This window comes from Ornithorhynchus anatinus, chromosome 16 (genome assembly GCF_004115215.2).
Source record: "Ornithorhynchus anatinus isolate Pmale09 chromosome 16, mOrnAna1.pri.v4, whole genome shotgun sequence".
Lineage (NCBI taxonomy): Eukaryota > Metazoa > Chordata > Mammalia > Monotremata > Ornithorhynchidae > Ornithorhynchus > Ornithorhynchus anatinus.
The window spans coordinates 31,185,628-31,211,764 of NC_041743.1; the positions used below are offsets into that span (position 1 = coordinate 31,185,628).

General features: G+C 42.8%; 1 protein-coding gene across 3 annotated transcripts in view; it reads right to left on the bottom strand.

The window, feature by feature from the left end:
- Positions 1–26,137, bottom strand: part of MXI1 (MAX interactor 1, dimerization protein) — a 69,638-nt gene that overhangs the window by 24,005 nt on the left and 19,496 nt on the right. For all 3 annotated transcript variants that reach the window (XM_029080485.2, XM_029080486.2, XM_029080487.2), the window contains exons 2-3: positions 24,989–25,121; positions 10,239–10,268 (exon numbers count right to left, since the gene is read on the bottom strand). In XM_029080485.2, the coding sequence (XP_028936318.1) occupies positions 10,239–10,268; positions 24,989–25,121 (163 nt within the window). The remainder of the gene's footprint in view (positions 1–10,238; positions 10,269–24,988; positions 25,122–26,137) is intronic.

The window sequence follows — 26,137 nt, forward strand, 5'->3', positions numbered from 1 at the left end:
TTTTGGATTTAAAAACGAGGTTCTCTGCTCAACACCTTCAAAGATACAAGCACAGAAAAATAAACCACTGATGAAAACATTTAAGGGAATAACAGCATTAGTAAAACAGGTGAAAAAACACCATAAAAATAGCAGCCTCATTTTAATAGGGCAGTGTTATTTTAATTGGAGAGTTTAAATAGAAATAGCCTGGCTCTGTATTTTGAAGGATGATAACCTGGGGTTGATGGACTACAGCAGGAAAGAAATGAGGAAACCGAGGATCGGAAAAGTTAAGATTCCTAAGGATCAAGAGACAAGGAGGCAAAACTGAAAACCATGCCAGGTATTGCACCATCTCACTATCCATAGCATTTATTGAGCACTTACTGTGTACAGAGCTTGGGACATAGAATTCGTAGGCATGATCTTTGGCCTCAAGGAGGATCCTTAGCCTTACAATCCAGTGGGGGAGACCAACACCAAAATCATTTAGAGATAGGAGGAAGAAGGAAAACAGGATATGTACATAAATTAGTGCTTAAGTAATAAGCATGATGCCAGGTACATCAAGGTTAAGGGTGGTTATGAATACAGGAGTGCGTAGGTGGTGCACAAGTGCTGAAATGGAAGTGGCAATCTGGGGAGATTAAAAATTACTGGAGAAGGCCTCCCAGAGAGGTGTGATTTAAGAAGGGCTTTGAAGATGTGGGAGTCTGTCGGGATTGAAGGGCAAGGCAATATCACGGAGGGGAAAGGAGCTCCTCAAGGGAGTGAGTGCAAAGTGCCTCGAGCAATCCCCACTGTTAGGGGGCGGGAGGCAGAGGAACAGCTGGCCAAAGAGATTGATAAGGAGAGGTCCAAGAAATAAGAGGAGAATTTAAGAGGGAATTGCATCAGAAAAATTCAGTTTAGATAGTGTTTCCAAAAGAGTAGTCTACAGAGTTCAAGGCAGCTGAAGGGTTAAGGAGGAATAGGCTAGAATAGAGTCCATTAGATTTGTCAAGGAGAAGGTCATTGGTGACCTTCAAGATAGTGATCTCAATGGCAAAAAGAGTGCAGAGTTACTAGGCCAGAAAACCACTATCTTGGCTTTTTTAAGTCCAGAATGGGAACTGGCAGGTCTTACAAGAGACCTGGAATGAGCTGGGAGTTCAGCTCAAAAGAGATGTGGCAACCACTGCCCTTACCTCATCATGGATTTGCATCTACCATGGCATCTTCTTTGAGTCCAGAGGACTACCACAGTTTGGGGGATAATTTTATGTTTTTAAAATAAATGTTACAAATTCACATTTGCTTGTTGTACAAGAAAAACCATTCTATTCTATTCAGGCAACAGAAGAAGTGCTCTGGATGAATAAATATGTGCAGCATTAGCAGCCTGGAGGCATGTTTTGAGAAGCAACTTTTGGGGCTGGAAATATTTATGGAAATTCGCTACTTCCGTTATGTGTTTTCTTCAACTCCTGATTTTAAGCTCTAACCTTTTAAGGCACTATCTTAAGTGGGTCCAAAGTTCCTCACAGCTGCACTATCCTTAACCACAACGGAAATTTCCACTATGAGATCTACTTCATTTCTCTAATTCTTTGGATCTCAACTTTTTATTTAAATTGAATGTATATTAGGGTAGCACAAATTAAAAGTCCAGATCCTGGATAAGAATTTTATAGAAATGATATCATCCCTCTCTATATATAGGGATGATATCATTTCTATAATAGACACATATACGGAGAGAGAGAGAATGAAACAAGATTTTTTTTTTTAATGAAATGGGGAAAACCTCCCAAATGGTTATAAACATATCAAAATGCAGATATCTGTCCTCAAGTTTTTCCCATTTCACATGATGGTCTCGATTAGGCCAACATTTAAGCTGAAACATCAGACAAAGTTGATTTACCTGTGCGGGGCAGCAGCGGCATGGGAAAGAGTCAAAGGTGGATGATAAAGCGATCAAATTGTTGATCAAAGAAAATTACAGAGACTTGAGTTTTCAGCGCGCAGAAGGCGGCAGTGGTAATCCGTATCTTTCACCAAGAAAACTCTATGGATAGATACATGTCCATAGAGTCGCTATGAACCGAAAAGACTCGGTGGCATTGGAAGAAGAAGAATATATAAGCAGATTCAAGGCTTCAAAGTCTCTATACCTTCATATATGTAAAAATATGTCTTAAATCATTTGGGCTCCTGCTCAGGATTCATAGACTGGTACTTGGACCAGCAACTGACTACAGCTGTCACTGGCATTGCCATTCTCGCTGTCCAACACAGAGGGCCTATTGCGGGTCCTATAATAATAATCTGTGGTACTTGTTAAGAACTTATTATGTGCACTGTACTAAGCACTGAGATAGGGACAAGGTTATCAAACCCCCAGTGAAGCTCACTGGCTAAGTAGGAGGAAGAACAAGTTTTGAATCCCCATTTTCCACATGAGGGAACTGAAGCACAGAAAGGTTAGGTGACTTGCCCAAGGCCACACAGCAGATGAGTGGTGGAGCCGGATTTAGAAACAGGTCCTTTGACTTCCAGGCTCATACTCTTTCCACTAGGCCATGCTGCCATAAGAGAGTACTCTGGGGAACTGGTGGTGGTTGCACTCACCTGCTGCTTTAACATTTACCTCCTGCCGCTACTGCTTGGTTTTATGCTAGGCTCTCGGCAGTTTGGCCATTCCTGCCAGCCTTCTTTCTGGCAAGTGAGGAACCAAGGGGTGAAAGGCATGACTGCTCTCCCTATGTGGGATGGATGGTTACTTGAAACTAAGCTTGGCTTTGAGTCTAAAAAGATACTAATAGGCAAATCATAGAACTGAGCAGAAAAGAAAGGTGTCATGGGGCAACTATAATGTATTCCGACGTCATGAAGAAATATTTTTACACAAAATATTTACCACAGCATTTCAGCTATTTATAGCAATGGCCCCTCCTCCAGTCAGTCTCAGGGACATCTGCACAATTTTAGCCACAGGTATAAAGCCCAAATTAACTTTATACCCAAATTATCAAACTGGTAGGTTTTTCCCAAGTTACAAAGAGTGAGTAGAAGTCATGTTGGTTAGCTCAGCCACAGCATACTTCCTAAGTGGATCATATTACACAATTTAAGCTATCCTACTGGACAAACTGTTCTCCCTGAACCAGGAGTAAAGAACCAAAGCAACAGAACAAAACTATTTTTCTTGGAAGAAATCAGCACTTTGGGGCAGCATCTCACCTAAGTGTGGGCTAGGGTAAAATATTTCCTATCCTTCGGTGGGCAAACTTCATATGGTGAAATCACCAAATTGCACCACTTCATTTTACTTGGAATTCATCCCTTTTCTCTTAATTTAACAAGGGTACATGGACATTTTGATTCCGAGATTACCACAGAAGCAAAAGGCATTTTACACCACTTCCTATTGAGGTGGCAAAGAATAGGAGAGTTTTGTTTTATTTTTAAAGTTTCAATTCTTCCTTCTTCAGGCGGCTTGTAACCAAATTTTAAAAGCAGGACCGAGATTCCCTTCCCCAAAGTTTTATAACACAGCAATGCGATCATCTCTCTTGGGAAATTGAACAATCCTAAATGATCACAGGGGATTGTTAAAATCCACAGGCTATACGACATTGACATAGAATCAGGAAACCAGACTTCTGGAGTCAAGGTAAATGCAGACTTGCCAGAATGTACAGAAACACTGAAAATGTGCCTAAATAGTTAAGCAGTTTGGAGACTAATTTAAACTCCATGCTGCAGTGGGGGTGTTAACTATGAATTAATCAACCAATCAATAGCATTTACTGAGTGCAGAGCACTGGACTAAGCACTTGGATCAGTACCCATTGGATTTAGCAGACATGATCCCTGCCTTCAAAGATTTTACAATCTAGCAGGGGAATCAGACATTAAAATAGACTATAGTCTGGGGAAGCAACTGAGTTTACAGATATGTATTTCAGTGCTGTGGGGGTGAGTGCCTAAGTGCTTAGGGGTCGGGGACTCCAGTGCATAGGAAGGAAGGAAATAAGGTGGGTACATGAGAGGTTCATCGGGGAAGCTTTCGAAGTGATGTGATTTTAGTAGGGCTTTAAAAATGGGGATATACTATGTTCAGCAAAAAGAGCTAACTGTACAATATTTGGGTTTTTCACCTTTTGATGATCAAATTTTAATTCTTTTAGGAAACTCCCTTCCAAGGTATCACAGAAAATCATGGAAGATATCTTTGTGAGCATACAATTAGGATTTTTTCTTTTTCAAGGTTATTAGCCTAAATAAGATGTCCCTATCGATCTTTGCAGTTTTAGATTATTTTCCCAGTTAATTTTGCACAGTGATTAACAGAAAGCAGAATTAGGAATTATGCTTTCATGATCTCAGCCTCTCTTGATCAGTAACTCCCCATATACTTTTTAGCTAGTGAAACCCACGACCTTTTAGAAACTATTATTCACTGGGACAAGACGAGCAATCGTAATAATTCCAGCCTCGGCACATAAAGAGCTACAGCTTATTAAAAGAGTACTTCCATCTATAGGGAGCATGCTCTGCTAAAAAGATATTTTAAAGATGCATTTTTAAAAGCTAGATAAATCTCTTTTCCTTATCAGAAAAAAGCATTCTTTACCTACACACCTGTTTTCATTTTTAAGATGCATTTGAGAATGCAGCAGAATGAAGACTATGTAAAAGTAGGGATATCTTTAAGTAGAAAAGATGAAAGTTAGGGAATAGTTTCTTTGTGACATTTTTTCAGGATGGAATATCATCTGTTTATGGATTAATATTCATTCCCAGACCAATTGTTATCAGCTTCCAATTAAACCCAGGAAGATAAAAGTCTGGCAATGGGATAGCAATTATTTATTGGGTATTAACTTCAAAGACAATTTTGCAATTTGCAGCTATATCAATGTTTCCATATTGCAGGGGTAGGTGCTTTTGTAAGTGCCTAAATAGCCTTCCTCACTGTGGATTCCATCATATGAGTTATTTTAAATCTGACCGTACTCATTCATTTCCAGATGTAATTCTAGGTATTGATTTTCAAGTTATACAGTACATGGTCCTAGCTATTTACAGTTCAGTCATCACGCTTCTCCTTAGACATTAGTTGGAGGACCAATGTGAACACTGAGGACCTGATGACAGGAAAGCTTTGGAATTGGGAATTTATTCCCTTGTCCATGAGTCAGCAGACACTGACCTTGCAGCACACCTGAATTGGGATCCAGATGCAGAGCTGTTACCTCTGACCAGCTAGTTTTGCAAAGGGCAGTATATTATGAGATGGTTTGTCCAAAGACAGATGAAATGAGTTCATTTCCTAAAACGGAAATTTTTAGAAGTAGAACTTTAATTTGGGAGTGCTACCATTGCCACCACAAACTTCATCTAAAGAACCTGCTTATTATTTATCTCTTCAATCTTAGATTCTTACTTCAATAGGCATAAACTGGAGCACCCTGATGGTTATTTAAATGGTCATTACCTATTTATGAGCCTTACCCCATAAGAAATAGCACTGAATTATTATTTACCTCCACAAACAAAATGAATTATGTTTCTATAACAAGCGACAAGGTCACCCTTTGCATGGTTGCCACCCAGATTTACTTCACTTTAATACGTCACAGCTAGCTCTTCGGCTGTGGAATCAGTCAGTTCCTGCCAGGTGAGTCAACTGTTCTCTAGGTTTGGATGGTACTTTCAGAGATGTACTCATTTTGTCATGCCACCAGAGTTATCATTCAGTCCCCTGGAGCAATACCATAATTTGCTAAATGGTATCCTTGGTGCCCTGAAAGACTGAATACAACTTCAAAAGGGCTTATTTTACTAACTGACTCATCCAGTAGGGAGGGTCTGCATTATTATCTTAGAAGTTCTTCAAAGAAAAGCCATGGTGCTGGGTGAAATAAGGTTTTTCATATAAATTAGCACGCAGGCGCCATTAAATGACTACTGGGGCGGAGGCAGTAGAGGTCGTGGGGGTTGGGAGGGAGGCAGAACGGTTGTGGGGAGGGTGGCAGGTGCCCTGTCACAGAGGATGCAGGAGGAGGGGGCTGGCACCTGGGAGTTGGGGGTGTGGCCACCAAGGAGACTGAGGAAAGACCTAGTAATGGGGAGCTGGGGGTCGTCAGGCCTCTCTTACCTTCTATCCCAGTCTTCTTCCCTAAAGTTCCCTATACAGACCTATAACATGGGGAAGACAGGCCTTTGAATTAGCAAGGACAGCAATTTGGAATTCCAAGTTATTTTCCCAGATGATGGTAGCAGCTGAGGAACTGGAAACTCCTTCAGAGCAAAACTTGGCTAAGAGATGCAGTCATATTATATTTTTGCCACCCTTCGTGCGGAGGAGATTTAATCAACACAATTCATCCTAGCATTGAGATTTGTTACTATAATATTTCAATTTCTCATTATGAGTATCTAAAATGTCATCATATTCTAATCCTTTTTCCTATAATATAAAGTCCAACTTAGGCACCGTTACCAACTGTCACTAACAAAGTTTGGGCATTCTCTTTGTTTGCTGGCCTAGATATGTTAACCCTTTAGGGCTATGTCAAAAAAAAGCCCAAAAACCCAAAAAACTAATATTCCTCAATTACACACAATGATCGCCCATAATATGCTGTACAATGAAGATTTCAGAAATTAAAACAAGTTTATGTGCAAACTAGAAGATTAACATGCACAACTGTGACTGCAGTGGGATGTGGGAAGTGGGATGTCAACTCATAATTCCTTGGGAGACCCTAGAAGTCTCTCTTCTGCTGTCTTTTAGCACACCTGAAAACAACCTGCAACCTTTACACTCCTCTCTGGCTAAACTATTCACTTGTTTATTTTTTCTAACTGAAATAATACACAGTATTTTCTTCTCACTTTTAGCCCTGGGTCCCTAAAACAAAGGCACTATTTAAAGGAAATGAATACATTTGAAATTGTTTTGTCTTGATCTGCAGTACTAACAGATAAGGTGAGTAGATTACCACTTTGACCCATCAAAGATTCCACCCTGGAAACAAACAAGGAAATCTGCACAATGCCATTTAACTTTTTCTTTATCACCACAGTGACATCCTCCCATTAATGACATGGCTTAGGGAAGCCACTGCAATTACCCCTGTAGTCTTGATGACTTAAAAAGTTACTATTCAAGTCTGCTGCTTTTTGAGATGTTTGAATGGAGTGATGGCTTAAATCTGTAACTTGCATCCTGTCGTCTTCTGTTTCATGAATACATTTTATAGATTACCATTTTGTAAAAAATCATGAGCTCTTTAGGGTGGGCTGCTGTCTGGATAGAATTATCAAGAGGAATTATATCTGCTATCTAAATCAAGATAACCAAGAAGCAGCTGGCCTAGTGGAAAAAGCCCAGGCCTGGGAGTCAGAGGATGTGGGTCTAATCCCAGCTCGGCCACTTGTCTACAGTGTGACCTAAGGCAAGTCACTCAATTTTTCTGCACCTGTTAACCTCAACTCTAATATGGGGATTAAGCCTCTGGGCCCTATGTGGGACATGGTATGTGTCCAACCCGATTAACTTGACTCCACTCCAGTGCTTAGTACAGTGCCTGACAAATAGTAAGCGTTTAACAAATACCATTTTTTTTTTAAAAAAACAACAAATCAAGTGCTTTTTTGACCTGGTCTTGGAGGTGAAATGGCCCTCTCGCCCTCAAAGATGATATTCAATAAATGATGCTGATTGAATGCCCTTTGGTCCCCAGGCACCCCCACTGCAACCACACACAGGAATTCTGCAGCCTTGCAAGGCTAATACAGCAGCCCTGGCAGCGACACACTGGCGGACCCACCCACCTGTGACTTACACCTCAAATAGTTCCAAAAAGTTTGGCTATCATAATTTCATAACCAGTTTATCACTTCAAATAACACAATTTACGGTCCCTGTTTTTTTGAAGGTGGATATTCTATGTATCTGTTATTTCCCATTTTCCTGCTTAGACATTCTGAAGAGCTGGTAGACTTGAAAAACATCTTAAAAGGAATTTAACAGAGTTGTCATTTCTTGTGCTCCAACTGTTAATACCTAGATATAAAATCAATGCTGAACAATAAAGTGGGAACATCTGTTAGTACAGAATCAAAAAGATTCATTCTACCAAAATTTACTACGCTCTAAAAACATTTGAAAAAGTCTCCAGAGAGGTGACATCTACCACTCGTAGTCTATTTTCACCCATTCCATCCTTTCATCATTATCTACAACCTTAGGGGTTTTTCCATTGCTCTGTCTGGTTCAATGAACAGTGTTCTCACTTGGCCCTTAAAGTTTGCCAAAGTTGGTAATTAGGGGTGGAATAATAGCTATTAAGGTTAAATGGCCCCTCCTGCCAACAACATTTAATGACTCTGGACCACTAAAGGCCTGCTAAAATTCAGATATTTAAATTAAAAAAATCAAGGAGCCTTGAGGACATCTAAAATCTGCCTTGAATAGTTTCTTCTCTGGCTAAAGATTCAACCACTGAATATAGCCATTAGACCAAATAAAAATTCTTGATTCCTCAAAGACACATTCTAGATCAAGCAATTTATATAGGTTCCCCAGTAATTCATCACCGATGAGAATGTTTTGGGGTGTATAGTCTTCAGCCATTCCAAGTGACCTCTCCCACCCCCAACCAGGAAGCCACGGGCAATTGGAAGCCTGATTTAGATGATCTAACCTACTCTAGACCCACACTAGGAGAGTTCTGGATCTGTTCCTTACCAAACCCGAATTCCAGACTGATTCCCAAATCTTCCTGGGGTCCTCTAGATCAGAGGAATGACCCTATTAATAAACCAACTTCCAGTGACAGAGGTGGGTGAGGCAGAGAACAGGTGAGGTAGCATGGCCAGGTGTATTTTCCTCAGTGCTGAGGTCAGATTCCAAAGTCCCTTCTTCAGACTCCAGCACTCCTATGGCTTTAACCAGACATCTGGAATGTTTAAATCCTATTAACTAACAGTTTGAATTTCTCTATCTTAATGCCCACAGCATTTTGCCACGGAGGAAACAGGCTGACTCAGCACGGTTTTATACGTGAGACTTGATAACTCATATAAAAAGTAACACTCCAAATTTTAGGCACTAATGTAACATGTAATAAGGATTAATGACATCCTTCTGGATTGGAATTACATTTGTTTATTGTTATACTGTACTCTCCCAAGTGCTCAGTACCATGTTCTGCACAAAGTAAGTGCTCAATAAGTACAACTGAATGAATGGTTATGGGTGCATGGATTACCTGAAGTCATTTTGGAGAGTTTTTGTTCTTTTTTAACATTTCTAATAAAAGAGTTAAATTTACACAGAATAAGTTAAGCAAGAATGAAAATAATTCTGCCCCAAAACAGGTTGCAATGGCAATGCAATTTCTATAGATAAGTACAAGCCAGGCTATTTTCTCTGATTTCAGGCATATAATTTTTATTGGGATTCTTTAAATATAGATATATGACATATTAGGCAGGTAATGAAAAATTACCCTAGAAATGCATACAAGTCATAAAGGCCAACAAATTGTGCTGTCAATCCTTATTCAATAGTCAAAGCATTTATTTTTTCCCATACTGTTATAATTTTTGGATTTTTTTTTCTGTTAACCTAATTTCATTAAGCCAGGGAGACTTTCTTAAACCAAAAGTAAATAAGTTGGGGCATGGGAAGGAATTGGGTGCAAGGAGCCTGCGGGGAAGGGAGCCAGACCACAGCAAGGGAAGGGTTTCAGAGGAAGGGATGGACCACCAAAAAAAATCTTAGCTGGTCCAATAATAGGCCCTGAACCACAGCTTGGAAAACACTACTTCATACAACACTATTTTCTTCTCATAATAATAATAATTATGGTATGTGTGATTATTAATACTATTACTATTATTAGTAATACAGCACTGCTTTCTTCCCATCCAAGCAGAGATAAATTCCTTGCACTTCAGTTCATGGCAGGATAATATTGACTGGCGCCTGTGATGCCTCAGCAATCCCAAATCAGTATTTAGAGTTCATGAAATGGGAGAGTAAGGAAGAGATTCATTATTCCACTTGCAGACGTATTTCAATGAAATCACCTCTCTCCAATTTGGATAAGAAAGTCTTAATTTTAGAGTTATCATTCTGATACAGGAAACTACTGTGGTCAGAATTATTCCTATCTTCTTTCCTTGTCAATAACATTATAGCAACATGTCCAGTTATAAAATAATTTAAAAGAGTTTTTGGCTCTTTTACTTACCGGTTTTTTTCCAATTCATTGTGCGTAGACCTGGAAGACAAACATAAAACTAGAATTAGTCACTTCTGATCGGAGGGAGTGGGAAGAAGAGTAACAATTCAGTTTCTGTTAGACCACCGATATTTTCCAAGAGTATGTTCCAGTGGAGCTATTTATCATCACAACATATAATATTGGTAATGTTATATATTTTGTATGCATGTAATAATGATTGTGGCATTTGTTAAGCACTTACTACGTGACAAGAACTGTACTAAGCACTGGGGTACATTCAAGATGATCGGGTCTCATATAGGGCCCGCAGTCTAAGTAGGAGGGATAACAGGTATTGAATCCCCATTTTGCAGATTAAGAGACAGGCATAGAGAAGCAGCATGACCTAATGGGAAGAGTATGGGCCTGGGAGTCAGAGGTCCTGAGTTCTGATCCCGGCTCCACCACTTGTCTCCTGTGTGCCCTTCGGTAAGTCACTTCACTTCTCTGTGCCTCAGGACCCTCACCAGTAAAATCAGGATTAAGACCGTGAGCTCTGTGTGGGACAAGGACTATTCCAACCTGATTAGCTTGAATCTACCCCAGCACTTAGTATAGTGCCTGGCACATAGTAAGTGCTTAACAAATGCCATAAAAAACCAGAGATTTTAAGTGACCTGCCCAAGGTCACAGAGCAGACAAATGGCAGTGCCGGGAGGTGCAAAGACTTGTGCTAAATCTCTGGGCTAAATATGAGGTAAACATATTAAACTGGACCCACTAAGGTTCCCAATCTCAATGGGGGTAACTCACCAGAACAATTACGTGGGAAATAAAACTAGTCAGTTACCATTCAAAATAACAAAGGGGCCAAATGGAGGTCTTGGACAGTGAAATTCTCACCCTCCTCCTTTCTCCCGGCACAGTCAACAAACAGTGGCAGACTCCAAATGTTCTGCAGGTAGGGCTTCTGTCCAATGCTGTTCTGGAGGGAGACAGTAAGTCTGGCTTGGCACTGGGCAGCTGAGGGACCACAGAGGTTTGTCTCATGGGGGCTTTGGGGCATGAGTCTCTGCTAGCCCCCAATCTGGTTTCCAAGGGCAATGAGCATCCCAATGGGATGTTCTGGCAGGAGGCAGTGGGGTTGGCTCGGTACATTCAGCAGGAAGATGTTTTTAAAAGACCAGATTTTCTCAAGTCACTGAAGGTCACCCATCCCTTTAGGGTATAACGCTTCTAGGGAATGAATTGCCCAAAGACAGATGTGTGGCCCAAACGACATGGAATAGATAGGTACACAGCTTACTTGCAGCATCTGCCTACTTTCTCCAGCTGAATAGATGGTCTTTAATTTTCCAGATTAAGCCATTCCAGTACTTAGTTGGATTCAAAGCAATTATGTGGGGGAGGCAGCACGGATGAATGGAAAGAAGTTGGAAATGAGAGGAAGAAGACCTGGCTTCTAGCATCAGCTCTACCATTTGTCTACTGTCTGACCTTGAGCTAGTGGCTTAACTTCTCTGTGTCTCAATTTCTTCATCTGTAAAATGGGGTTAAAATGCCTGTTCTCCCCACCCCCCGCCCCACCCTGCACTAAACCTGTAATCCTATATGGGACAGGAACAAGGACTGTGTGTCCAATCTGATTATCTTCTATCTACCCCAGCTCAAAGTTTGACACAGTGAGTCATGAGAGGTACTTACTGAGAGCTTACCATTTGCAGAGCCCTGCACTATTTGGGAAAGTACAATACAACAGAAATAGCAGACACAAAAAAATCTTCAGTGCTGGAACGTAAAAAAGTATTTTTTTATCGGAACATCAACAATTTCACACACATTACACTGGGCCTGTAGTGTAAGGAGCTGCTGGTACAAGCTCTCACAATATCCCGACTGGATTATTGTGTCAGCCTCCTTTCGGATCTCCCTTCCTCCTGTCTCTCCCCAGTTCCAGTCTATTCTTCATTCCGCTGCCCAGATCATCTTCCTACAGAAATGCTCTGGGCACGTCACTCCCCTCCTCAAAAACCTCCAGTGGTTGCCTATCAACCTTTGCACAAAACAAAAACTCCTCACTCTTGGCTTCAAAGCTCTCCATCACCTTGCCCCCTCCTACCTCACCTCCTTTCTCTCTTTCTACTGCTCACTCCATATATTCTGCTCCTCTGCTGCTCACCTCCTCACTGTCCCCCATTCACGACTATCCTGTCAGCCCCCGGCCCACATCCTACCGCTGTCCTGGAATGCCCTCCCTCCCCACATTTGCCTCTCTTCCCCTCTTCAAAACCCGACTGAGAGCTCACCTCCTCCAAGAGGCCTTCCCAGACTGAGCCCCCCACACCCTCTGCTCCTCCCCCTTCCCCTCCCCTCAGCACTGTGCTCATTTGTATATATTATTTATTACTGTATTTATTTTGTTAATGAGGTGTACATCCCTTTGATTCTATTTATCTTGATGATGCTGTCTTATTTTTGTTTTGTTCTGTTTTGCTTTGCTGTTTGTCTCCCCCGTTTAGACTGTGAGCCTGTCACTGGGCAGGGAATATATCTATCTGAACTGTACATTCCAAGTGCTTAGTACAGTGCTCTGCACATAGTAAGCGCTCAATAAGTACTACTGAATGAAATGAATAAGGAGATGACAAGGCAAAAGGGGCCGGAGGCCAGGCTTTAGGGCTGGGCTGACTCCCCCGCTCAGACCAGTCCAAGGTCTCTCCCCTCCCTGCAATGCCTCAGTGGAGAAGTCCATAGCGGCAGTGATGGCGGGAGAGTAGAGGAGACAGGAGGCAGATGAAAAGGGGGACAGCGTCACCTCTCTCACACCAAAGACCAGGCTTGGGCAAGGGGTCGGGCCCCCTGGGTGGATGGGGAGGTGGCGGCCTGAGGGGTGGTGCCGGCTGGACTGGGGTGGTGCTATACAGTGTGCTCTGAGCGGCCTGGCCTTCGGCCACCTTGACCAGCAGTGCTCCCTTTCCATGGGTCTCCGAGATGAGCCGGGGGGTTGCCTGTCTGTACCCAGTCCACGGCTGACGCCTACCCGGAGTCCCATCTCCGGCTCAATCTGCTGTCATCGGGGCTGGGCACAGCAGCCCCTCTCTGGTACCATATAGGAGACGATGGCTGGGAAGTTATAATTTATGGATTGTAAAACTGAAATAGAACATCTCCAAATTTAAACCCAAGTGCCATTTGTTGTAACTTGAACATTTTAAGTCAAGGCCCGCCTGCAGTTAGACCAGTTCAATTTTGCCAAGGTCAAACGTGTACTGTAATCAGGAACCTGAAAACAGTAACGTGCCAGAATAAACCACGAATGGATACTTAATGGTACTACTTGCTAAACTCTTTATTACCAGTTTACTTCCTCCACAAACCCATTTAATATTTCCCATTCTGAATGTCAAGGAGAACCACCTTGTTTCTACTGTCTGAAACAAAATACTGGACTGTTGGCCTGGCCAATAATGGCCCTGCTTGCCCATCTTGCCTCTCTTACTTATATTCCCTGACTGACCCAAGCCTGCACAAGTGAAAACCCTGACACAATCCAGGAAGACACCCCAAGTAAGGGAAAGTTCCTCTCCTGAATCCTGCCATCCCCTGGAGTGATAACTTCCTGGGTAAGTTCCATTCAACTTGCAGCAAATTCCTGCACAGAAGCCTCCACTCACCACCTGCCTGGAAATTAATAAAGGGAAAGTAGCAGCTGCTTCAGTCTGGTAATTTATTGGGAAAGGGGAGTGAACCGAGTGCTGTCAGTACATCTAATGATAATAATAATATTGGTTAAGCGCTTACTGTGTGCCAAGCACTGTACTAAGTGCTAGGGGAAACACGAGATCATCAGGGTGGACACAGTCCCTTCCACAGTCTAAGTAGGAGGTAGAACAGGTAATAAATGAGAGCGTCATAGTGGATCCATGTCTTACAAGCCCACATGATCTGCTCCGGGCAGGACTGTCTCATTTCCAGGGGTTTTGTCTTGATAATGAAATGGCCTATGATGGGCTCTACTTGGGGTGGTGGAAGGGGACCCACAGCCATGGGTGGTGCATGGCAGTAGGGAAGAGGATAGGTGGAAGGGGGCCAGCCCAGGCTCTCTCATCAGAGACAAGAAACACTGCAGTTCAGCTGGCCCTTCCTGGGAGGTTTACTGCTCCTGAAAAGCCAGTTCTGCAGGGGCCTACAGTAGCCATGGTGGCCATCACTAGGGCCAAACAAATGCCACATGATTTGGGATGCAGTGAACCTGGCTATGGCAATCACCCAACCACCCTGAATGAGTCTTCTTGAGGATGTTATTTGTAATTCTGACTTGTCAGTGCCTGTTTGACTCCCTCCCTTTATCCTTCTCTCTGCTCTGTACCCTCCTGTCTGTCATCCTTCTATTCTCTCCTCTCTTTCTCCCCCTCTGGCCCCTGCCTCTTTCAATCCTTCTCTCCTTCTTTCTTTCCAACTCCTGGAGAGCCCAACCCCTTCCTACCTTGGACTATTGAGAATCTGGTCACTTCACCCATGTCAGGAAGCCAGTGTGTATCAATGTACTGTCTGACTGCCCACTCCCTCACGTCTAGGGTCTAGAATACATTATGGTTAGGATCAAAACTGGAGCATAATCACAGTTACAGAGTCAAGCCTCGATGCAGAGTGGATTCATTGCAAACTTCACAACAATTAATGTTCTGTCAGGAAAGCTGTCAGTTTTCACCTCAGTGGTCATTTGCATTACTTACTCTACTACTTATACTCTAAGTCCCAGGATGCTGGAGGACATTCCCCCATTTCAAAATGACCTATCCATCCATGAAGCAAGAGAACATTTTGGGAAAGCAATTTATGAATTCCTCAGAAAGGCATGCCTGTTGTAGTAGATTTCCTGAAAAGAGGAATAGTAGTAGTGATGGCATTGAATAAGTGCTTACAAAAAAAAGAAGGTCTGTCTTAAGGGCTGGGAAGGACATTGAAATCAGACACTACTACTAAGGATAACTGTGCAACTGCTGACTGGCTGGGCCCATAGTTGCCCACTTGACAAGGGGTGATGGCCTCCACAACTCTGTGAGCTGGACGCCCACCCTTGCTCATCCGAGGCCTCTGGCAAGACCCGAGAGTTTCCAGTAAGGGCTGAAAAGACCCAAAATGGTGGCTTTCTGACCTTTGAACTCTTTGAAGTCTGCTTCTTCCCAGTCTTCATCCCCCTCTCTAAAATCTTGGCCTCCTTTTTACCTCCCATGTTCACAAACCAAACCTGGCCTCAGTGACTATCAGTAGTCAGTAGCTCTTGGGCGCCACTCAAAACACCAGGCTGGGCCAAGTCTCCAATTTCCCCCAACTTTCTAAACGTTGGGCAGGTGGCCTTCAGCTTGCCCTTCATTTCTGTTGCCCTCCGAGCAGAGAAGGAGGGGTCATGCCCTCCCCGCCCTATAAGCCCTCTTTGGAAGGGGCTAAGGTCCGCAGGGTCCCTGCTTCCTCCCACCCTCCACCCTGAGAGAGGCAGGATTACTCCTCAGCAATGGGCAGGCAAGGAGAGAAGGGCCACTTTGGTCATGAGGTCAGGTGGTGCTGCAATCAGTTCCAAATTGGGATGTCTGGTCCCCTTAGCCATTTCCCTCTATGTGTGCTTACTAACACAATCATACTCTCCCTTCTCTTACTGCTAATGAACTGCTGAAACTGATGGTGCAGAATTCTTCAGACAAAATGAATCCTACACAATTAAAATTTTTAATCAAATGCTAAATTTGACCTGAGTGCTGGGTAACTGAAAACTGGCATACCAACACCTCTCTCACTGCTAACTAAGTCTGCTTCCACCTGGAACACTTGAAAGTGGGCAGGGGAAGGGCGTGAAGAGCAGAAGTTTCTGCCACTTTCACCCACCGGGTCTGTCGACCTACTCCACTTTCCAAAGGCTCCCTGGCCGGCCCCAGGACCAGACCTCTACCCTCAACCACCGCAGCTCTCCCTAAAGTGCCAGAATAGGTCCTGGAATTCTATGCCCAGATCTCAGGGCAAATTACAACACAAATTGAGTCCAGATCTTCCGGGGTCCAGTCTTTTGTCAAGTGGAAAGGCATGGAGTGGCTAGATTTGGGCTTTACAGAAAATACAGTTAAATATATCCCTTGCAATGCAAAATCTGTGGATGGAGAGAGAGGAAGGGGAAATAGGAATAAGTGGCTTACAAAAATTAAAAGTTTCCTTCATTTTTCCAGATGACTTAAGTATAATAGAAAAATTCTTCGGCTTCTTCACCAGTTTGGTCTCCGATTAGACAATTTTACTGATGACAGCCCATTTCAAACTAAAGAAATGCCTGCACTAGCATTATATTTTCATTGCATCTTTGAAATTAGTTTATATGTATTTCAATAGCTAACTTGCATTAAGATTCCTAAACCTGCCACAACAGTGTAGAAGCACCAGCAATCCTGACAAGATTTACTTTTTTTATGCAAACTTCATCCATGAATTTCTGCAAAATTCAACCAAGAACCTCCACAGAATGAAAAAGACTATCCATTTTCTCAAACATCTCTCATTTTATTTTCTCTTTTTCTCCCGAAAAATTTGGTGATCATACCTTCAAAAATGAAAAGCATTTTAGTATGGAAGGCCTTTCCCTGTAATGATAGAAGTGCATGCGGGCTGCATTTCAGATGAGCAGAAATTTATGAATTTACAAATATTTCCCCAAATGATCACAATTTTCCCTCTCCATCCTATGCAAATATTTAAAATGTTGTGTTTTTAGTTTTCCTTTCATATGAGGACTTTCAGAGTAAATTAATAAACAGAAGGAGAAAAAATATATATTATATATATTTAAAATGAAAATATAAAATGTAAACACTCAAATATGGCTTTTTCTTTCTCTCGGGCAAATGAGCAGTTTTGGTCTGGTCATTTCCAGGTTAAAAAACAAAAAAACCAACACAAAGGTAAGCCTAGATAAAATACACATAGACAATAATTCATAGGAACTAAATACAAAAACAACATTTAGACTGGAGTAGACTTCTTTACTATAGGCTTCCCCCCCAACCCCTTAACACTCTGGCAATTCATTGATAGCCATAAATGCATCAGATAATATTCCTAGAGACCGGCAATAGATTTCCCATATTATAATGAGCCAATTATCAAGGCCAGCACCAAAAGAACAGAATTTGGCCCACTGCTGTGAACAAAATTAAAACAGCAGGTTCTCCCCATGCCTCCCAAACAGACACTCCTTTAATTCTTATCTTCTTTCTAAAGAACAAAAAATTCCTTTGGGTCAAAACCTATATGAGTCAAGCTACCCACTCAATTTTTTTGCTATACAAATGGAAATATTTTTCAATAACAACAAATGCTCAAATTCTTCATTCTGTAGGCTTTCCAAAATTCTGAGATCAAAAAAATCCAATCCAGAAACAAGAATTGGGAGGGAAAATGACCAAAGTGAGACCACTGTTCACACTTCTTTAAACTACATTTTTGAACCCAAATGTTAATTTCTGCTCTGAACAACAATAAGGCCACAAATATTTTAACTTGGAGGAAAACTGAGTATGTTTAAACACCTGAGAGAGGCCCAAAGTCACGTGAAGTCAATTCTACTACTTAGCATGGGCTACACTGAAGGAACAACCCTCTCTTCCAAATGAGCAGTCATTAAAAGATGGTAGTCTCTGGAAGAAAAACTATGACAGAAGTTTCTACGTCTAGTCATCAAACAATCTAGAATGACTTGAAAAATAATGACACCTAATTATGTTTGCATACAGAAAATCAAGATCAAACCAGTGACTGTAATAAACACTGGTTTAATGAGTAACACACCAGCCTGTTCACAAACACTTTCTCTGTACTTGTGCCATACCATGCTTTTTCCAATAATGTGCCACTGAAATATTCAATCAAACTATATCCTCAGAAAGGTTGAGATGTTTGAAATACTCAGCCTGGTTTCCTAATCAAAATAAAATACCTCTTTGAGGCTACATATATTTAATTTTTAAGGTCAGTCAGCACACTCACTCGTAAACACCTGTTTCCTGAATGTTTAAGACAAATAAGCAACGACAAAGTCTTTTTTTGGCCATTTTATTATTTAATTCTACAAAAACTTATTTAAAAGTAATTTCCTTTGGAGAGAGGCATCCTGTTGCACCCTGTATTCAATGTTAGTTGCTATATTAACCAGATGCATGCTTTTTCACTGAATATGATCTAGGATTTATACAAAGCCCTCTGATTCTTTGCGGGTGCAGGTTGGTAGAAAATGAAAAGGCACCAAAGCTAGATTTGCACTCAAGTCCCATATTAATACTAGACAGCAAAAAAACAACCACCACCACCACAAAAAAGAACACGTAGCCACAAAAAAGACCTTTCCAAACAGAATCGACTCTCCTATGGAAGAGACTTCTATCCCCGAACCTTAAAGCCTGAACATGAGAGTGTTGCCAATTTCGGGCCCGGGTCAAACCTGGCCCAACCCTAGGAAAATGGGGTTACGAAATCAGATCTGATATGCCCAGTGGGACCACACAAAACAGGCCTGTGATGGCACTCCATATATGGCGATCCCTTTCGGCCGCTATGATTTGTAGACCCAGGAGGTACACAAGGATTTCCACGTGTGTGTTAGGCGGCCCCTTGGTGAAGCTGCATAATAGTGCCCAGCCACTTTCTTACTTGTCTTACGCCGTCGAGTCGTCTCCGATCCAAAGCGACTCCCTTAACATTCCTCCTCCATCTGCAGTCATTCCGGTAGCGTACCCGTAGAGTAAAAATAAGGAAGCGGTTCGCCATTACCTTCTTCTGCGCAGTAAACTTGAGTGTCCGCCCTCGATTCTCTCCCGTGCCGCTGCTGCCCAGCCAGGTGAGTTTTGACTTGGGGCAGCTGGCCTTCTACTAGCTAGCCACTGCCCAAGCTAGGAATGGAAGGGATACACCTCTGCTTGGCTCTCCCTCTCATAGTCAAGACTGGTAGATTACTGGAAATTCTCCAGGTGAGATCCTGAGAGGCGACTTTATTACAGGAAGCCATATTCCTCCCTGAGGAATATGAGAAGGCCCCATGTACTGTGGTGGAGCGGGCCATAGCCTCCGCAGCCTGGCCTGTCAGAAGGGTTTAAGGGCCAGCACATACCACATCTCCTGCCAATCCAAATGGCACAATCCGGCCTTAGGTATCTCTTCCTGCCAGTTTTAGCATGGCCCCCTAGCTGAGCAGTGGCACGTTCAACCTGCAAAAGCAGCACCTTTGCTCTCCCCCTGGGCCCCTCCCACCCCTCCCATGGTATTGGTCATCTGCACTTCTGCTACTCCAGACAGGATTTACTTCCCGTTCCCTCCAACCCAACCTATCCAGTACAGCACAAGCTGTTAAGTGACTTTACCCTGGAGTCCTGACGTAGCAAGGGGTAAATAGCCCTGGGACTCCAAGAATTGTCTGGTCTGGCAAATTTTACATTTCCCAAGTGAATTCCAAAGGCAGCAGTGTCAAAGCATGGAAGAAAAACATACAGGCACAATGTCATGTGAGGCCTACTTAAAAAAACTCATGTTTTGTTTTTACATTTGTCCTCCAGAATATGGTGGCCTCCATTCTTAGGCATTAACTACTGGCCATAAAAAGGTTGGTAAGACTGTTCCAGGAGAAAGATAAGGCATCTCCAACCCACCCCCCAAAAATCAAACAAACCACCCCCCACCCTGTGGAAAAAAGATTTGCAACTGTAGCAATTTGATTCTCTCTCAGAAAAACCTACATCGCTTTGATGAAACTAACTTCTATTTACAAACAAAATTATTGTGCTTACAGACTGCTATATGAGGGCATGAATAGGATTTTCCTGACTCTCCATTCAGCTGCTACATCCTAGAATAGAGCTCTTTCAGGGATTATTGTCACTTTAACATTCATCCCCTGTAAAAGGAGTGTCATACACTATGTTGCTTACTTTGGGACCACCACAAAGAGGAAATGAGGTATGGCATATAATCGAGATCACATTTAAAAATCTATCGGACGAATGCATTCAAGATTACAGTGACCAACCATAATTTCAGACAGTTGAGCAGTAAACCCAAATGACAAGAAAAAGTGCAAGAATTTCACTACTGACCTAACACTGTATGAATAGACTTATTCATACAGTGTTAGGTCAGTAGTGAAATTCTTTTCTCTCTCTTTTCGAGGTGCGGACAGTGCTGTGAGTCCAGATTATCATTTAAGTTTGGAATGGCGAGGAACATTTAGATGCTGTTAAGAAACCGTCAGGCTGAGTGGGAGAAACATCTGCAGCTCATCATTTTAACTATAAGCTACGATTTTGGAATAGCGCCATGGTTTAACTCCACTGGTAGATGCATGACCACAATCTTTTTTCAAGTTACCATTTAGCTTTTCCCATTACTTTTAAATAATTTGTTTCACGTGTGGATATAGGATACCCTTCCAGTTCCTCCACTGAATTTCACCTTTCAAATGTAAGATGGAATAGGTTCACGTGACTCTTATAATACTCACTTCATCAAACTGTACAATGTAGTTGCGTTTTTTTATGATATACAGAAGGTGGCCTACATAAAAACCATGTGAAATTTAAATAATTTACCCAAATCCCCTTTGCACCCAACCACCAGATGAAAATTAGTAGGATTTTGAAGGTGCCCTTTCAAAATGGAGTAAATGGATTGCTTTCCAATTCTTTCAGATTAAAGAGGCCCACCTGATCTGTGTGTTCAACTTCTCATCGCTATTACTTTTTCTCTCGGATGAGACAGAGACCTCTGCATATGGACGGAATAAGGTGGTTTCTAACTCTTCCATCTTCATTCGCTCAGTCTCATGAGGAGTGAGGGAAGTTTGAGCTCTCCCATCGACATCATTACACCCTCAGGAAAAAACTCCATCTATTTCCCTGGTGGTCTGCCGTGTGCAAGCAAACCAAATCTTAGCAGGCTGGGCTACCAGGCCACGATGGGCTCTGGGCCCACCGCTGCCGGGAGGAGCAGCCAGCGGCTTCCTCTCTCTTGTGACATTAAGGGAGAACAGATCCCAGCCCCCGGCAAAAGCACTGGGCTGGGGTGGAGCCTTCAAAAGCCTGTGCTCTTGCCAGGGGCTGGGATCTGTGCTAAGCGTGCTGGGGAGACTGCTGCCACCTGGAGAGGAAGGAACCTGAGAAGCAGCTTGGCCTAGTGGATAGAACACAGGCTTGGGAGTCAGAAGGACCTGGGGTCTAATTCCAGCTCCTACACTTAATAATAATGTTGGTATTTGTTAAGCGCTTACTTTTATTGCCATTGTTCTTGTCTGTCCGTCTCCCCCGATTAGACTGTAAGCCCGTCAAACGGCAGGGACTGTCTCTATCTGTTGCCGACTTGTTCATCCCAAGCGCTTAGTACAGTGCTCTGCACATAGTAAGCACTCAATAAATACTATTGAATGAATGAATGAATGTGCCGAGCACTGTTCTATAAGCGCTGGGGTAGACACAGGGGAATCAGGTTGTCCCACTTAGGGCTCACAATCTTAATCCCCATTTTACAGATGAGGTAACTGAGACACCGAGAAGTTAAGTGACTTGCCCAAAGTCACACAGCTGACAAGTGGCCGAGCAGGGATTCGAACCCATGACCTCTGACTCCAAAGCCCGTGCTCTTTCCACTGAGCCATGCTGCTTCTACACTTGTCTGCTGTGTGACCTTGGGTAAGTCACTTTACTTTTCTATGCCTCATTACCTCATCTGAAATTGGGGATTAAGACTCTGAACCCCATATGGGACAGGGACTGTGTCCAACCCGATTAGCTTGCCCAGCGCTGAGTACAGTGCCTGGCACATAGTAGCTCTTAACAACAACAAAAAAACCCCCTCCCAGTACTATTCAACTTCCCATCTTCGCCCCTCATTGTTGAATCTGGTCTTTTAAAATGCTACTGTCTCTCATCCATTTCTCTTTTCAGATAAATACCAAAATTAAGTGCAGCCATTTTCTGAAGTCAATATGGCAACAAAGCATGCCATCAAGTCTCATGTGGCCCAAAGCTCACACATGATGAAACATACCATTGCCCCAAATATGATAACAATGCCACCGCGGCAGAGTCTCAGCATGAAAATCACTAGAGCAAGAGAAATAGACAGTGAAACCAATCAGCAAATGCCATTATTGAAGCTGAGAAAAACATAAAAAGAGAGCATGAATGATGAATAATGAACCATGATGTTATTAGTCACTTTTACAAATGATATTAAGCTTTTTATTCAGTCCCTTTATGTAGATTTTACATGGATCATATCCTTTTGATATCTTACAAGTGGAAATGCTATAACTGCAATCATTTGATTTGAAGATTCCACGTTGAATTCCCTATGTACTTATCTGCATCCGAGAATTGTCATGCCTCCAGAGCTGTCGATAAGCCCAATATCTCACTTAACCTTAAAGGCAGATGAGCTTTCCAAAACGTCTAGGCTCCTCACTAGGGTAAATTTTAAGAGACCTTACATTGCTGCTGCATTTATTATATGATGCAAAAATATACACCATGCTTTCACACAAAGCATGCCACCAAAGTATAGCTGCAATCAGATTTACTGTACTACGGAAACATTTTATGCTTGGGTAGCTCAGTTGGTAGAGCAACAAACTTTTAATCTGAGGGTCCAGAGTTCATGGTCTTATTTGGGTGGGGGTTTACTAGAGAAGTGGTGTGGCCTAGTGGAAAGAGCCTGGGCCTGGGATTCAGGAGACCTGGGTCCTTAACCCGGCTCCACCACTTGTCTGCTATGACGTGTCGCTTTGCTTCTCTGTGCCTCAGTTCCCTCATCTGCAGAATGGAGATTCAATCCATGTTTTTCCTCCTACTTAGACTGTGAGCCTCATGTGGGACCTCATTTTCTTGTATCTAACCCCGTATTAGAAACATTAAGAATTTAATACCAGTTATTATTATCCATTTCCAACCAAATATAAAAAAGACACAGTGTTTATGACTTTAAAGATGGCCGTTATTAACAATCCATCAATCGTACTTACTGAGCACTTACCATGTGCAGAGTACTGCACTAGGTGCTTAGGAGAGTACAATATAACAGAGCTGGTAGACACGTTCCCTGCCCACAATGGCTTTACAGTCTAGAGGGGGTAGAGGGGAAAACAGGTGGGCTTTGACCATTCATTCAAAGATAGCATTTATTGAGCATCTAATTAAAAAAAATGCTAACAAAATTAGTTTTTATCACTATCCCAAAAAGGAATCACAATAGGTGTTTGGGCTTCACATAGACAATAACGGGGACTTCAGATGGGGAAGTTCTGAGACAGCAACACGTTTCGCTTTGCTGAGATTTGAATGCTTTGAGCAACACACACTCTCTAATCGAAGTGGAAAGGGGTAGAGGTAAGCCTTATTTAGTTCCTCTCCTATCCACCTCAGAGCTGTGAGGCATATCCTTAGAAGAGGTGTGTGGTGCTCAGGGATATGTACAATAGATTCAGGTATATGGTGAATCTTTGGAACTAGGTAAAATCCTTGAACAAAATTTAGAAGAGGTAAAAGAGGCACTTTTCAAAAATGGAAGCCAAGTATGTCTGATTCTACCCAGACAGGCATTTTCTAGGGATTTGTTCCGCTTGAAGGATAAGCAGTCCCTTTCAAAGTTTTCTGTTTTAAAGGCTCCCCCCGCCCCTTTTCTTAGTTACAACCTAATTCAACCTTGTTTTGTTTTGGTTTTTTACCAAATGAGAGGGTTCACTGCCCCTGCATCCTTCTCGGTCATTCACCACAATGCTTTTGTTATTTACCTCCCTATTTTCTTATTTACTTTTCAACAATGTCTTTTCCTATGCCTTGGAGTCTTCAAAATCTATGTTGCTATCTGGACTTCTCTTTAAATATAGATTACTATATAACAGCTGAACCTGAAACCAACGATAGCCTGTCAATGTATAGAACATGGGTGCAAAGAACCCAGAATCTGTCTTCCTCAGAATTATATGACTCCCAATTTAAAAACTCTAGGAGAAATGGGAAGCAGCGTGGGCTTTTGAAAAGACCATGGGGTGGGAGTCACGACACCCAGGTTATACTGCCAGCTCTGCCACTGGCCAGTGATGGAATCTTGGCTGAGTCACTTCACTTCTCTGGTTTTTGGGTTTTCAACCCAACAGCCGTTCCTACCATTTGGGTATTTTATGCCTATCTTTGGCACCTCAGTATTGCTTTTCTTTGAATTCTCATTTGTATAGTCAATTTTTTTCTTCTGCTAATTCATCCTGATCTACTGTACTGTACCCAATGCTTCACAGGGTGCTCTGCACTTGTAAGCACTCAATAAGTACCACTGATTGATTTGCTCATCTGTAAAATGGGATAAGTAATGCCTTCCTCTCCCTAACACTTTGAATGTGAGCACCTTGCGGGACAGGGACTGCACCCGATCTGATTATCTTGCATTTCCCCCAGTGCTTAGCACAAAGTAAAAAGTACTATAAAAATCCTTTTGGCCATTTTCAGACTTTCCTCCTCCCAAAAAACAGCAAGCCTGTTTTAAATGCAAGAAGTACTGTTCCCGTCCCATGTGTTGCTCCTCTTGTTCCGGCTTCAGGCCCACAGGGTGGTGTAAGTAGACCGTCCCCCAACCTCTACACTTTCTTTCCCCAGTGTTTTTCCAGTCTTGGAGCTGGAGCTAAACCCAGTTCAGGTGTTCTGCATCACTGCTCTAACCACTCCCTCCTTCCATGGCCTTCTCCTGGTTCCCCAGGGTGGTACCTGTTGGCAGTGCTGGTGTTGCTGCTCCCGCTGCTGTGTTTCTGTGCCCGACTCAACCTCCGCGGTGGCTTTGAGTGCTGCAGCCGAGGGCTCGGCATAGAGGGGAAGGTTGAGGCATAACCATGTTCGCACTCTGCACGAGACGGGAAGAGAAGAGGATAACGATTAAGGAAGAATTCACCTGCACCCGGGAGGCCCGAAGTCTTTTTAAACCTTGTCCTTAGGGGTATAAAACATAGGTGGTGAGACAGAAACCAAAAGCAGGTGTAGGTCAAGGAAACATGGGCATGTGAGACCATTCCCTCTTAATTGATATCCCCTGGAAGAGAAATGGATGTCCCCCATCCGCCCCGCACCAATACTTCTTAGTTAGCCCAGGCTTACACCCCTCTTCTCACTGCACACGGATTGGGTGACCCTCCCCCTACCTACACATACACACGCACGTACACACACAGGCACACAGGCACAAACTGAGCAAGGACATGGGTCTCTCCTCGGTCACGTCAAACAGCTCCCAATTCCAAGTGCCCTGCCACCAGGGCACCTTATTCCCGTCCCCACCTTCCCATAATAATCATAATGATGTTGGTATTTGTTAAGCGCTTACTATGTGCCAAGCACTGGGACAGATCCAAGGTAATCAGGTTGCCCTATGTAGGGCTCAGTCTTCAAGCCCATTGAGATCACTGAGGCCCAGAGAAGTGAAGTGACTTGCTCAAGGTCACCCAGCTGACAAGTGGCAGGGCCGTGATGAGAACCCATGACCTCCTGATTCCCAGGCACAAGCTCCAACCACTACTCCAGGCTGCTTCTCTAATTCATTCATTTATTCATTCATTCAATAGTACTTATTGAGCGCTTACTATATGCAGAGCACTGCACTAAGCGTTTGGAATGTACAGTTCGGCAACAGATAGAGACAATCCCTGCCCAATAACGGGCTCACAGTCTAAATGGGGGAGACAGACAGCAAAGCAAAACAGAACAGAACAGAACAGAACAAGACAACATCATCAAGATAAACAGAATCATGGAGATATACACCTCATTAACAAAATAAATAGGGTAATAAATAATATATACAAATAAGTACAATGCTGAGGGAAGGGGGAAGAGCAGAGGGCAGGGGAGGGAGGAAGGGGAGGA